This window comes from Peromyscus leucopus, chromosome 1 (genome assembly GCF_004664715.2).
Source record: "Peromyscus leucopus breed LL Stock chromosome 1, UCI_PerLeu_2.1, whole genome shotgun sequence".
NCBI classification, from domain to species: Eukaryota; Metazoa; Chordata; class Mammalia; order Rodentia; family Cricetidae; genus Peromyscus; species Peromyscus leucopus.
In genome coordinates, this window is record NC_051063.1 from 172,850,369 (window position 1) to 172,862,067 (window position 11,699).

Consider the following 11,699-nt stretch of genomic DNA (forward strand, 5'->3'; position numbering starts at 1 on the left):
CTCTACTGCACAGCAATTCACTCCTGTAAGCCTAGCACTGAGGAAGCTGAGGAAGGAGGACCATGAGCTCAAAGCCAGACTGTGATTAAATAACCATACTCTTTTTTCCCAAAACACAAAGAATTGCTGTCACCAGCATGAATTCTAGGCAGGGGCTCTACCACTGAGCCACACCCACAGCCCCTGGCTAGGGATTTTAGCTAGACACTTACTGCTAGACTACATTCCCAGGCTTTGTTGTGCTTAGTATTTTGAGACAGGGTCTCACTTTGTGATCCAAGTAGGTCTTGAACTTCAAATCCTCCTTCCTCGACCTCCCAAGTAGCTGGGATTATAAGCCTGTGCCATTAGACCAAGCTCTTCTGTCTTTATCTGTTAGAAACTGTTAATTATCACCTCGTCCTGAACTCTCCATGGCTGACTTCCCTCCCGGGAGCCCATTGATGACAGACTCCCTCCATCAGGCCCTGCCAGTTAAAGTGAGCATTGGGGATCACGGTGGGAGATGTCTGAGAAAGACACAAAAACCTCATTTTTTCTTCTTGTATTACGAATATTCACACGGCCGTATTTACAGACATTTGCACGCAGCAGAGAGGGGCAAGGCGTGAGAATCCGGGATGGGGCTCACTGTGCCGGCGGCAGCAGCACCTTCAGCGGCACCTGGTCCCCTTGGGCGGTCGGAGGCACGGCCCAGACAGCCCCGGAGGCCTTGCTGGTGGTGCTTCTCTTGGAGGTCAAGGGTGTCTCCAGGGTGAGGGAAGCATTGGCCATCTCCTGGGGCTTGTCGCTGGCCAGGAAGCGCAGGAGGTTGTGTAGAGCCTTGGCCACGTCACTGCGGGCCCCCTCGTTGACCAGGCAGTAGAGGATGGGGTCGGCCACGCAATTGAGGCTGGTGAAAGCCAGGGAGCTGTGGTAGGCGGAGAAGACTCGCTCCTCGAAGCCGCAGTCCCAGGGCCGGCCCAGATAGACGGCGCTCCGAGACAGCAGGAGGGCATGGTAGGGTGCAAAGCACACCAGCACTATGGCGATGAGGCTCAGGGCCAGGCGCTTGATCTTGACCTTCTCCTGGCGCTCCGTGGACACACTGCTCTGCACGGCCCGGAGGATGCCGCGGTAGCACAACAGCATGAGTGCCCAGGGGAAGAGGAAGCCCACGAAGACGCGGTACAGATTCATCCAGGCCACCCAGCTCTCCATGGGGAACTTCTCAAAGCAGAAGGTGTGGTTGTAGCGGTCTCGAAAGAGCTCGTCGTGGAAGAGCGGCGCCGAGTTGGCGCCCAGCTCCGTGGCCCAGACCACAGAGCTCACAGCCACGGCTGTCTTGACCCGGCGCAGGCGCGCGAAGCGCAGCGGATGGGCCACGGCCAGGTAGCGGTCCACGGAGATGCAGCACAGGAAGGCGATGCTGATGTAGATGTTGCTGTAGAAGATGAAGCCGAAGAGCTTGCAGGAGCCGGGCCCGTGGATCCAGTTGTCATGGTGGAGGAAGTAGTCGACCCACAGCGGCAGCGTGCAGATGTACAGCAGGTCGGCGATGCTCAGGTTCATCAGGTAGACGCCCAGCTCATTGCGCTGGCGCACCTGGCGGTAGGCCGCCCACAAGGCCAGGCAGTTGGTGGGCAGTCCCACCCCGATGACGAAGATGTAGAGGGATGGCGGGAAGAGGTGGTCCACTCGAGAGTCCACGTGGCAGCCCTCCCACGTGCGGTTGCCCATCCTGGGCGCTGGGGCTTCCTAGGCTCTTCCCCTGGCCCGCTGGGGCTACAGGGCCACGGGGGGCGGGAGGCCATCGGGCCCCCTGAGCCCCCTCTTTGGAGGCTCAGGGGAACATCATAGGAGACGGTTCACGAGGACAGAGGTCCGGGTTTGCTTTGTGGCAGGCCAAGCAAAAGGAGAACTTGGGAGGAAGAGCGTCAAGGAAGGATGGAGATAAGATGTGGGACTAACGTCAACAGGAGTGTCTGAGCAAGCAATCAGAATAGGAATATCTGATATTCCTATAGAGACGGGGGCACAGGAAAAAAACAGATGAAGGCGGTGTTTATGCAGGAGATGAGGGCACCAAAGGTGTCATGCTTATTGAGGTCTTAGGGAGTAAGCATGGACGCGATGACGGACCAACGGGATGGGATAGTCTCGAAGACTCAAGAAATAACCCAGGAGAGCATTGAGTTGGGAAGACGCAACTTTGGAGTGCTGGCATCTGCCAGGACCCCAGCAGGAAATATCGAACTATGTAAAGTCATCAAAATGTCCTCGGGGGCTGGACCAAGAGGAAGGGCTTGCCGGGGCTGGGGACTGTGGGAAGGGATGCTAGGAAACGGGGAGGTGAGTGAGCGGTGGAGCACAGGAGGATTGTGGGTAGAAGGAGAACTCTGAAGCGGGCACCGGGAGGGAAACTCAGAGTTGATCCTGGTGGGGCCCAAGGGGTGGAGATGAAGTTGTCCGGTTCACGACCACACTGAGAGCTGAGCTGGGTAGGTCTGTGGGGAGAGAAAACGGGCGTGAGGCAGGCGTGGGCATCTATCCTGGCCTCCCCCATACCTTCCCATTAGTCCCGTGGAAGACAAAGGGATCACCCCAGCAAAACCCGCTTAAGGAACAGATTCCTAAGAGCATGTTATGGAGGGGGCTGGACACTAGAGGGGCACAACATGCTGAGCATGTTGGCACATGCCTTGGATCCCCGAATCAGAAGGTAGAGGGAGGAGGATCAGGGGTTCCAAGTGATCCTCCGCTACACACTGAGTTTGAAGCCGTGAAAATCTGCCTCAGATTAGCCGTGGAGAGTGAGGCGTGTGGAGATGGCTCAGTGGGTAAGGGAGCTTGCTGCCAAGCCTTGCGATCCGAGTTTGATTCCAGGAACTCACACTGTGGAAGAAAAGAACCAATTCTTCAGGTTGTCTTCTGACGCCTGCAGACACAGGGTGGGTTTGGAGGGAGGGAGGGAAGGACGGATGGAGGGAGAGAGACAGAGACACAGAGAGATTTGACAGACTGGAGCAAGATGTGCTTCCCAGACCTGTCCAAGGTCCTGACGCCCAAGGTGGGACTCCCAGCCCTTTTCCCAGCCTTGTCTTTAGTTTCGAGAGCCCCCTGGATACAAAAGGGCCCTGGGCTTGGCAGTGGGATAGAGCAGGGGCTGTTAGACTCTGGAAAGGTCAGGGCCAGGGAGCCGGGGAAGCATGGGGTTGATGTTAGCAGGGGCACAGCCCTCACATCCTCTCCCTCTCCTTTCCCATTGTCCCAGTGAGGACCTGGGATCCATCACCTTTCTCTTTCTTTCTTTCTTTCTTTCTTTCTTTCTTTCTTTCTTTCTTTCTTTCTTTCTTTCTTTCTTTCTTTTTTTCTGGGAAGATCTATAAGTTTAGAGCAGAGAACATTCACGCACCAAGCCCCTGATGATTTCAGGGTCTGTACATATTTAGATTTCTCAATCTCTCTCTCTCTCCCCCACCCCCGAGTCTCTTGTAGTACAGGCTGGCCTTGAACTTGCTATGTAATTGGGGATGACCTTCAACTCCTTGATCCTCCTGCCTCCTCCTCCTGGGTGTTAGAACCACAGTCGTTTCCAGTTTACACAGAGCTGGGATTGCTGTCCTGGACCGCATGAATTCTAGGCAGGCACTACACCAACTGACCTACATCCTCTACCCATTTGCTGGCTGGCTTGTTGGACTGTTTGAAACTGGGTCTTACTGTAGAGCCCAGGCCAGCCTGAAACTTTCGAGCATCCTTGCTTCTGCCTCCTGAGTGCTGGGACTATAGGCGAGCACCACCAGGTCTAGCTTTACAGCATTTTTAAATTCAGGAGGCAGAGGCAGGCAGATCTCTGAGTTTGAGGTTAGCTTGGTTACAGAGTGAGTTCCAGGACAGCCAGGGCTACACAGAGCCTGTCCTGAAGAAAAAGGAAAGAAAACCATACAAACAAGATCATACTTGGGAATCCACTCTAAGTCGGTGAAAGGAGCAAGTGCCATGTGGTCTGGGAGGAAAGATGTGGAGACTGGAAAGCCACCTCTGAAAAATTCTCAGGACACACTTGGAAACCAGTGTTTGAGGGGCCAGTGAGATGGCTTATGTCAGTAAAGGTGCTTGCAGCCAAGCCTGACACCCTGAGGCTTATCCCCAGTGCCCACATGGAGAAAGGAGAGAACTGACTTCCACAAGTTGTCCTCCATACATGCTCCATGGCACATGACACCTGCCACCCAGCCACAAAAGAGAGGAGGGAGGGGAGAGGGAGACATAGGAGGGGGAGAGGGGAGAACAGAGAGAGACAGACAGACAGACAGAGTCTTTCTTTTTCCCAAGGAAATATTTGGGATATTGCTTTACCTCCTGCTTTACCTCCAGATGGACCCTGACTTCATGCCTGGGTCTCTAACTCCTTGCTGGCTCTATGCTGCCCTCACTCACTGCTCACTGGGACAACATCTGTCCTGACACTCTGCCTCTCTCAGTTCACTCCCCAAGGCAGCCAGGAAGACCTTGCTAAAGGAATCAGCTCTTCTTTTCTTAAGAACTTCCAAAGGTTTTCAAGAAGCTGGGGTGTGGCTCAGTGGTAGAGCCCCTGCCTAGAATCCCCCAGTGAGGGGCTGGGGGTGTGGCTCAGTGGTAGAGCCCCTGCCTAGCATCCCCCAGTGAGGGGCTGGGGGTGTGGCTCAGTGGTAGAGCCCCTGCCTAGAATCCCCCAGTGAGGGGCTGGGGGTGTGGCTCAGTGGTAGAGCCCCTGCCTAGAATCCCCCAGTGAGGGGCTGGGGTGTGGCTCAGTGGTGGAGCCCCTGCCTAGAATCCCCCAGTGAGGGGCTGGGGTGTGGCTCAGTGGTAGAGCCCCTGCCTAGAATCCCCCAGTGAGGGGCTGGGGGTGTGGCTCAGTGGTGGAGCCCCTGCCTAGAATCCTTCAGTGAGGGGCTAGGATTCTAGAAAGACTTGGACTTCTGGGGACTTGCTGTGTGACTCCTCGTTCATTCCTTCCCCTCGGTGGACTACAGTTTCCTCATCTGTCCAGTAGACTTAACGAGTTTTTTTTGTCTCTGTCTCTCTCTCAAGTCTGGCTCAGTTGTAGAGTATTTGATTAGTATGTGCAAGGTCCTAGGTTCTACCTGCAATATTGCAAGAGAACAAACAGACTTGAGGGGAAATGGAAACTCCTGGTGCTTGATGACAGGAAATGAGGCTCTTCCCAGCTAGCCTGAGCTGCCTTACCTACTCCATCTCCCTTCGTGGATCTCCAAGCCAGTGAGCTTCCTCCCTGCAGCACTGATACCTCCACACTCTCCCCAACTGGCCTGTGCCTTCTTCAGCTCTTCTGCCTATGCCCCTCCCTCCTTCCTCCTTCACAAATCGCTGCCACCCTCACAAACATCTCTTCGCAGCACTTGTATCGGGTCCGCTTGTGTCTGTCTAGAACTTCTTGGGGGACAGGGACCCTTCGTGTCGTGTGGACTGTGTGAAGGACTGGCCTTGCATACAGTAGTGCTCAATAAGTGCCTGGGTACAGAAGTCATGCTAGAAGCCTCTAGAGGCTTGGAGAGGGCACAACACCCTGGCCAGCCCTTCTCCCATCATGGCTCTGCCTCTCTTCCTCCCAGACTGTACCCCAGGCATCAACAAGCCCTGGGGAGACCCGGAGGAGGCGGCTGCATGCTGGGAGGAGATTAAAGGGCAGGACCCATCTGTTCCCTAAGTGACTTGGAAAGGTCAGGCTGTGTCCTGATCCCTAAGGCCAGCCCCCTGTGGGGATCCTTAGACACCTACCATCCCATCCCAGAGCTGGAAACTGCTGGGTCCCTTGGAGATGGAATGGAAGGGACTTGTTTCTGGATAGCCCAGTGGGAGCCAGCACAACCTACCATCAATCAAAACCCCCCGCCCAGGCCAAGTCTTATCCCTAAACCTCTCCTCTTCTCTGTCTCCTCTGTCCCCTTTCTGTGCTCTCTCTCTCTCTCTCTCTCTCTCTCTCTCTCTCTCTCTCTCTCTCTCTCTCCATTTCTCTTCACTCCTACATCTTGTGACATCAAGGGAATTCTTTTCCCCCCCAGAAGCCCTAATTATGCAAAAGACGGTACAGTCTTTCTCCTAATCACATCACACATGGACATCTTTGAAAAAACAAGAAATCATCAGTAAAATGTGCGGTATTTGGGGTCTGGGGATATAGCTTAATTAATGATAGACTACTTACCCAGAGTCTAACAGTGGGTGCCAGGGGCTGTGGCTCAACAGTAGAGCTCTTCTCTAGCATGCATGAGGTCCTGAGTTCAATCCCCATGACCACCAAAAAGAAAGAGGTTTAGGCATATAGCTCAGCTGATGAAGTATTTGCCTAGCATGCACAGAGCCCTGGATTGATCCCCAGCACTCCATAAATGAGTCTGTTGGCCCAGCCTGGAACCCCAACAGATCAGCCTGGGATGAATGAGCTCCTGTTTCAAAGTGTAAAGAGAAAGGAAGTGATGGACTGGGGATGGGACGTGGTGCGTTAAAGGGACTGATGCACAAAGTGAGCATCTGCATTCAGATTCTCAGCACCCACTCAGAAGCCCTAGAGGGAGAGCTGGATGTCCCCTGAACCCCCCTTCCATGGCCCCAGGTCCCTGCTGAGACTGGAACGGGTACACAAGGCAGCAAAGACATTCCTGGCAGCCGACGGAAATGAACTTCCCATTGCCAATTTCCTCCCAGGGAACAGAGTCTGGTTTCCACCCTGTCCTCAGCCTACCTGAGTCATAGGGATGCTAGGCATGGGGCAGGGAGTCACTGACAGACAGACAGACTGACAGACAGACAGACAGACCTTCCTTCTTCTCTGCCTGACATCTGGCCACTGTAACTCCCCCGCTCCCAAGTCACCATAGAACCTCTGATTCTTAGAATTCCATGGTACAGGCTCATATGGTGAGCGGGAACAGGATGCTCTTTCTTCCTGGTGCACATGCAGAACCTGAGGTCCAGAGTGTAAGGCTGTTTTTCCTTTGAGCTAAAAAGTGCCTCCTCTGAATATTTCTTTCCTCTTGTTCCCATTCTCCTGTCTTTTTAGGGGCTTCAGATCCCTTTGAGAATTTGTCAAAAATGGGGGTTTGGGTTTTTTGTTATGTATTTAATTTAATTTAATATTTTTGAGACGGTGTTTCTCTGTGTAGCCCTGGCTGTCCTGGAACTCACTCTGTAGACCAGGCTGGCCTCAGATTCAGAGACCTGCCTGCCTCTGCCTCCTGAGTGCTGGGATTAAAGGACTGTGCCACCATACCCCATTAATAAGGACGTTTTTTTAAAAACATACACACGAAAGTGACCTTGGAGGCTGGGGAGATGGCTAGGTAAGACCATTCATTGTGAAAGCAAGAGGATTTGAGTTCAAATCCACAGCACCCACTAAAAGCCAAGAATGCCCTGTATGCCTGTAACCCCAGCACTGAATAGTGGAGGGGGTCCCAGGAGCTGGCTGGCTGGGCAGTCTAGTTGAAACAGTGAGCATCAGGTTCAGATCTGTGTGTGTGTGTGGGGAGGAGAAGAGACCAATGTCCTCCTCTCGACTCCAAATTAGAATTCGCCTTGCACACATGTGGACACACACACACACACACACACACACACACACACACACACACACACTGACCCACCGTGGCTAGAGTGTCCCTCCATCCCTTGCCCAGCCCCAAGTGGAGTCAATGTTATCTTAACCCTTAGTGAGTCTTTGTTGGGGAGCTGTGCACCCAAATTTTACAGCCCCCTAACTCAAGTTCCTGCAAGAAAGGTAAGTTCAGTTGTGACCCAATATGTGTAGGGGATAGGGAAGGCTACCTTGAATCCCAAGCCTCTGCAGGCTTCAGCTACAAAAAGCCAGAAAAAAAAAATCCCCTGTCTCACAGCCCCCTCCCCTCCTGCAAGATTCAAAGACATGGAGAGTTGAAAAGCCAAGAGAAAGAAGTGATAGCCCCCCCCCATCAACCCTTAGCCCACTCACCACCTTTGTCTCTGAAGCCACTGGGCTGGCTCCCCCTGTTTCCCTCCACCATGGGCTCCCAATCTCCCCCATTCTGGAGGCCCCAGGGGACCGACCAGCTCCAGTCTGCTCATTATGGCTGAAATGTGATCAGTGAGTCTCGCTGCCCACCTGGTGCCTTGGCAGCAAGCGGAAACGATGGGGGGGGGGTGCAGTCAGGCCACTCCATGTCTTGGCTGGGCCTCAGTTTCCCCATTTCCATTAAGGAGCGTATCTCTCCCACCCCTACCCCGGCTGCTACACCCACACCACCCAGCAGGAATATGGAATTGTTAGAACCACCCTGCTGACATTCTAGAATCCGACAGTTCTCAAGTCCCGAGGTTTCTGTGGCCGGCCCTGCTTGGGGCCGAATGTTCTAACATTCTAGAGCCTTGATTCTTTGCTTTCTGTTATTATTATCCTCGCCTTTGCCAGCACGCACCCTTGTCAGTTTCCAATATTCCAGGCGTCTCCCGGCCCAAGATTCTGAAGTTCTATTGTTAGAACCCTCTATGATTTCAAAAAAAAAAAAAAAAAATTAAAAAAAAATAAAACACACGCTATGACTTTCATAATCTATTATTAAACTCTGGGTGATTTTTATCTTTTCCCAGCAAATGAATACACGTTTCCCTTTTCGCTCTTTGCAGAAATGGGAACGCGTTGTAAATAGGTGAACCCCACTTCCTCTTTTCTCCCCATTTCTGCTCCGACTTTTACAAAAATGAATCCTCAGATTGGGCAGCATTCTGTGGTGCTGAAGGTTCACAGAGGCTGCGGGGTGGGGGTGGGGGGATCAGGATGGCTGACCATCACCTTCAACTGGGCCCCCCAAATGACATTCTCCCCCCTCAGAAAGGGATTCTAGGAACCCATGCTACTTCTGACCCCTTGCTCACGGTCTGGCCTCCCTTTTCGCACCAGCTGAGTTATTATTTGTCTAGACACAAACCAAATTATAGGCCCTGTCCCGGGGGAACAGTGGGCTTGGGGGGGGGGGTCAGGAGACAGGGGTGGAGTTAATCCACTCGGTTTGTCTCTTTCCTTCTGAAACTCCGCCCCCAGCCCCCCAGCCCAGGCCGCCTCAGGTCCGGTTCGCTTCCGCCAGCAAGCCCTCAGATCTGCCTTTTCTGCGCCACTCGGCAAACCCTACTTTCCGGCCTCCATCCACTCAGACCCAAGTCTGGCATCGCTCCCTGCTCACTTAGCGGAGGACCTCGCTGCCCGAATTAATCCGACTTAGTGGTAGCCCAAGAATCCAGGTCTCCAGATAAGGTCAAGGGAACCCACGTCTCCGGATATGGGCTACCACTGGACAAGAGTCCCCATCCTCGATGCTGGCAATAACTCACTTCTGCTCTGGGGCCTCAGTTTCCCCGCTTGGAGAAGGGGCATGGCCTACATGGCTCCCACCGGTCCTTTTTAGCACACACACAAACCAGCAACATGTCAGTACCAATCTGCATGGGTTGATGGACTGGATCATCACAAGGGACTTTGGTTCCCTGTGCCTCAAAGGGTCTCAGCAGCCCGGGTCCCACCATTCAAAGACTGGAAGGCAGGGTTTCATTCGGCCCAGACTGGCCTCAGACCAAGATGCTCCCACCCCAGCCTGGGTTACAGGCATGTGCCACTACAAGATTTTATTTATTTATTTATTTATTTATTTTTTTTGAGACAGGGTGTCATGTAGCCCAGGCTAGCCTGAAACTATTAATCTTCCTATCTGTACCTTCCAAGTGCTAGGATAACTGTCAGGTGCCACAGTCTCGGCCATAGGGCCCCTGGGTGGTCTGAGTTTGGGCGGGGGATGGGGACGGCTTCCCCCTTCCCCCATCCATCTGACCGGTCCATTCCCGGGAGGATCCTGTGTCCAAACCTGACCTCAGAGACAGGGATGGTGGGGAGCCCTTTTGGTAGGTTCCGGGGGGTGCAACTGGTTAGGGGTTCTAGAAGAAATGCTGGGATGTTCCCCATCTTTTACACCAGCGCCCCCAATGCACATCCAGCTTGCAACACACACACACACACACACACACACACACACACACACACACACACACGTTGGAGCCTTCTCTTACCCTGGTTGAGGGGTGGGGTGCAGAGTTCAGTCCCAGGGAAGGGGAGTAAGGCAAAGCAGGAAAGGGTTAACAGAGACCCAGCCAAATCCTGGAAGGGAGGAAGTGGGGGAGGAAGTCCACCCCCCCAGCCAGGAATTCCTGAAACAGGAGGGTGGGGTAGGTGTGACCTCAGAAGCCATGGGGTGACTACAAAGGGGTCATGGTATCACTCAGGGTCCATTTGCCTGGGAGTGCAGTCCCGCGGGCCCGTACCCCAGTCCTACAACCTGGAGGGAAAAAGTTCCGCGATGTCTTAAGATTTAGGGAGACGCGACAGACAAGGGCCGGAGGCTCCACAGGAGCGGGGGAGTGAGAGGGCCGGAGAGCAGAACTCGAGAGCCCTGCGGGGGCCGGGGGCCATAGAAACGCTGAGGTGGATAAAGAGCTGGGGACGTCCAAAGAGAAGGAGGGGTCCCACATTAACGGGGTGTGAAGGCCAGGGCTGAGGCAGAAGGTACCCAGAGGCAGGCAGGGAGAGCAGATGGAGAGGTCCTAAAGAAGCAGAGCCCCTGGGTTGTTGCTGAAGAACACCCGTAACCTCAACATTTAGGGCGCTGAGGCAGGAGGATGGCCGCCGGTTCAAGGAAAACCTGGGCTGTGTAGCCAGGGGTTATCTCACAACTGCCAGAGGGTGGAGAAGTCGGGTGTGGTGACCCACACGGAGAATCCCAGGATATACTCTGGGAAGCCGAGGCAGGAGGATTGCAGTGAGTTTGAGGCCAATGTGGGCAAGAGAGTGATCTCAAAGCTAGATTTGTTGTTTGATGAGATCTTTGTGTGTGTGTGTGTGTGTGTGTGTGTGTGTGTGTGTGTGTGTGTGTGTGTGTGAGAGAGAGAGAGAGAGAGAGAGAGAGAGAGAGAGAGAGAGAGAGAGAGAGAGAGAGATGCCCAGAGGCAGGGGATGTTAGGGACCCCAGGAGATGGAGAAAAGATAGGAGCCGAATGGCCTTGAGAGGACGGTGCGGGGGACTGAAGCATCTGAGCGGCCACCCAGAAGACTTGGACCTGCGAAGGGGGAGAACGGGAATGGAGGAGCGGCACCCACCTGTGCGGCGGCTGGGCTGGGCGACCGGCTTCCGCGACCTGGTCCGCTCTCTGCGCTGCGCGGGACCCGGCGGGCGCCCCCGCGGGGCAGGAGACAGCGACAACCCCTGGTCCCGGGCTGGAGTCGGGAGCCCAGGCCCCGCCCCAGCCAGGCCCGCCCCCGTTAACCCCTCCTCTGCCGTTCCCCTGCACCCCACCGAGCCGTCCCCGCCCCCCCACCCCCATAAGAAACTCAACCCTGGAAATCTCACCTGCTGCTTCAGAGTGGTATCCCATTCACCCCCTAGTTACCCTCTCTCCACCTCCACACTTCCAGTCTAAGCCTGCATCAGGGAAGGGACGCTTGGCGTGGGACCCTCCTTCCTGTCACTCTCTTCTTTGGAGAGTCACCTCCCAGCCAGCCTCAGTTAATAACCTTCTCCGTGTCCCCCTAAGGGACTGAGGACAAAGGCGTCTGTTAAGGGGCAGTGAGATGTCTCAGCAGAGAGAGGCGATTGCAGCTAACTCTGAACTCCATTCCCGGGACCCACATGATGGAAGGA

At 54.4% G+C, this 11,699-nt stretch overlaps 1 protein-coding gene across 3 annotated transcripts; it reads right to left on the reverse strand.

Moving 5' to 3' along the window:
• Window positions 1-529: 529 nt before the first annotated feature.
• Window positions 530-11,251, reverse strand: Gpr4 (G protein-coupled receptor 4). 3 transcript variants are annotated; one of them, XM_037201764.1, is made up of 3 exons: window positions 11,159-11,238; window positions 2,874-2,917; window positions 530-2,486 (listed from the first exon to the last, which is right to left on the reverse strand). In XM_037201764.1, exon 3 carries the CDS (start codon window positions 1,717-1,719, stop codon window positions 628-630), a length of 1,092 nt encoding a protein of 363 aa, XP_037057659.1. In that variant the 5' UTR covers window positions 1,720-2,486; window positions 2,874-2,917; window positions 11,159-11,238; the 3' UTR covers window positions 530-627. The 3 variants fall into 3 exon arrangements, 2 of the variants coding, with proteins under 2 accessions (XP_037057659.1, XP_028749716.1); XM_028893883.2 differs by lacking the exon at window positions 2,874-2,917 and having other exon boundaries at window positions 11,159-11,251; XR_005090567.1 differs by lacking the exon at window positions 530-2,486 and having other exon boundaries at window positions 2,510-2,874; window positions 11,159-11,251.
• Window positions 11,252-11,699: the final 448 nt, after the last annotated feature.

Coding starts and splice junctions, on each gene's coding strand:
- Gpr4 (XM_028893883.2), bottom strand. CDS start 1,719: ATGGGCAACCGCACGTGGGAGGGCTGCCACGTGGACTCTCGAGTGGAC.